General features: G+C 47.3%; 1 protein-coding gene across 1 annotated transcript in view; it reads left to right on the forward strand.

Moving 5' to 3' along the window:
- pdzd7a (PDZ domain containing 7a) overlaps positions 1-2,500 on the forward strand; it is a 33,109-nt gene that overhangs the window by 24,044 nt on the left and 6,565 nt on the right. Inside the window, exon 14 of the mRNA XM_062519936.1 lies at positions 1,272-1,372. Coding sequence (XP_062375920.1) covers positions 1,272-1,372 — 101 coding nt within the window. The remainder of the gene's footprint in view (positions 1-1,271; positions 1,373-2,500) is intronic.

Consider the following 2,500-nt stretch of genomic DNA (forward strand, 5'->3'; position numbering starts at 1 on the left):
TCTGACACGCAGAGCAGCAGAGAAGAGCTGATAAAAGCGTGTATGTGTGTGTGTGTGTGTGTGTGTGTGTGTGTGTGTTTGTGTGTGTGTGTGTGAGAGAGAGAGAGAGAGAGAGAGAGAGAGAGAGAGAGAGAGATGAGGGTTAGCTCTTTACAGTAATTGGTGGAGAGGAGAGATGGGTGTAATTAAGGGAGAGAGGCTTCATATGAAACATAATCCTTTCTGATAAAATACTGAAGTACAGTCTGGCATGCTCTTTTAAAACACACACAAACAAACACACACACGCACGCGCACACACACACACACACACACCCACACACACACCAACATACACACCCACACACACGCACACGCACACACACACCACAGGCACACCCACACATGCACGCACACACACGCACGCACACACACACACACACACAGAGTAGTGTGCTTTTTCATGGGAAAATAAGTTCCTGGCACGGCCCACTCCCTCTGGCTGAGAGAGGGTGGTAATCACCGGGCTTTTCGCCCACTTACCTGAAATTACAGCTGCACGCAGAGACTCCTCTAAAGCTACATGACCCACAAACCAGGCCAGAGCCTCCTCCATCACGGCCTACTCCACTTTAACACGAAACAGCCCACTGGTACCCTACAAAAGCGAGGAGAGTAATGCGAATATATGGGTCATCTGTGGGACATTTTGTGTTACGTTTCAGTGCTTTAAGTTTACCGTCATTTCCCAACTATTAGCCGCAGCTTATACATTGATTTTGCAAAATTTCTTCAGCTATGAGGTTAATACAGGCAGTTAATATGGTAACTATATGGTTTTGTTCATTTTAACTGGCATAAAACACTGTCCTACGGCTTATATACAATGTGGCTATTACGCAGGAAAATACTGTAGTCAATAAGGAGTTTGCTCTCCATTTTGGGTTGTGCAGTATACATATTTATGTCTTCTCTTTTTGAAGTACTAAATAGCTAATATTTCTACCTTGTCCTGGTTATTTCACTCTTCCTTCTTCTCTTCTCTTGTTTTCATATCTCCTCCTCTCCCCCATTCTCTCCTGTGCTGTGTGTGTTACTCTTCCTCCTTCTCCTCCTCTCCTGTGTTCATATCTCATCCTGTCCCCCATTCTCTCCTGTCCTGTGTGTGTTACTCTACCTCCTTCTCCTCCTCTCCTGTGTTCATATCTCCTCCTCTTCCCATGCTCTCCTGTGCTGTGTGTGTTGCTCTACCTCCATCTCTGCCCTCCCCTCCTGTGCTTCGTGGTCTCCAGGGATCAGCATCTCTGGTGGGATGGAGTCTCGAGTGCAGCCCATGGTGAAGATTGAGAAGATCTTTCCCGGCGGAGCTGCCTCCACCAGTCCAGTGCTGAAGGTACCAGAGAGAACCCCCCCCCCCCCCACACACACACACACACACACACACACTTACACTCACACACACACACACACGCACGCACATACGGGGTGAAACTTTTACGGGGGTGAAAAGTTCTTCATGGAACCTTTTCCACCACATGAGATCCCCCTGTGAGGTTGAAAAAGCTGTTGTTATTTGCCTTGAAGAGAAGAGCAGGTTTCATTAAAACGTATCAACAGGACACACACACACACACACACACACACACACTCACCACTCTCATTTACGGTCGGTGACCTTAAAACAGTGTGCCACAGCATCTCACCTCTTTGTCCTGCTCTCTCAAAGTGTAAGTGATTGGATGGAACTTTTCCTCCCCCACACTTCCGTCTATTCTTCCACTAATTTCTGTTTCCTGTTTCTCGGCGACCCCCTTCGGTCTCCGAGGAGAGCGGCGCTCTGTGTTGCTGACCTCCGACCCCTGGGTTTCCTCAGCAGGTGATACCCACAGGTGCTCCTCCTGAGCCACACAAAGGGCTTGCTTCATTAAATAAACATTTTTACTCTGTTCAGGAATTAAGATCACTTTCTACATTTAACGGCTGAGGAAATCCCCCACATCGAGGGCGCAGTGTGTGTGTATGTGTGTGTGTGTGCGCGCATTTGTGTGTATGCAGCTGCAATGTCTATATTTGCACCAGTGACATACATTTCATGAAAATAACTGGCTTTGATGGTTGTTTAACTTGGACGCTGAGCTTTTGTTATGCTGTTGTTGACTGTGTGTGTGCCTGTACACATTACAGTACCATGTGCTTCAGTCCGAAGCAGTTGCTTCCATAACAAATGCCACTTCTGGCGTTTACCCTGGGTGGCGTTTTGCTCTATGCTTTGCTATGGTCTGTGCCATTGTACTGTGGATGTGTGACTTCTCAGTTTGAAGCAAGCGTGGTCTGTGTTTGAACCTGCCTCCAGTTTGGTGTTGGTATGTAAATATGATGTAGATGTGGTATGAGTTTTTGCTGTTTTCACAAAACGCACCCCACCTTTATTGGCCTGTGTGCCTACCCACTACTAATGTTGGACAGCCTCCCCTCCACCATGACTGATTGCTATTAGCTCAGGCTATGTGATACTGGGACA

Source organism: Sardina pilchardus, chromosome 18 (genome assembly GCF_963854185.1).
Source record: "Sardina pilchardus chromosome 18, fSarPil1.1, whole genome shotgun sequence".
Classification (NCBI taxonomy): domain Eukaryota; kingdom Metazoa; phylum Chordata; class Actinopteri; order Clupeiformes; family Clupeidae; genus Sardina; species Sardina pilchardus.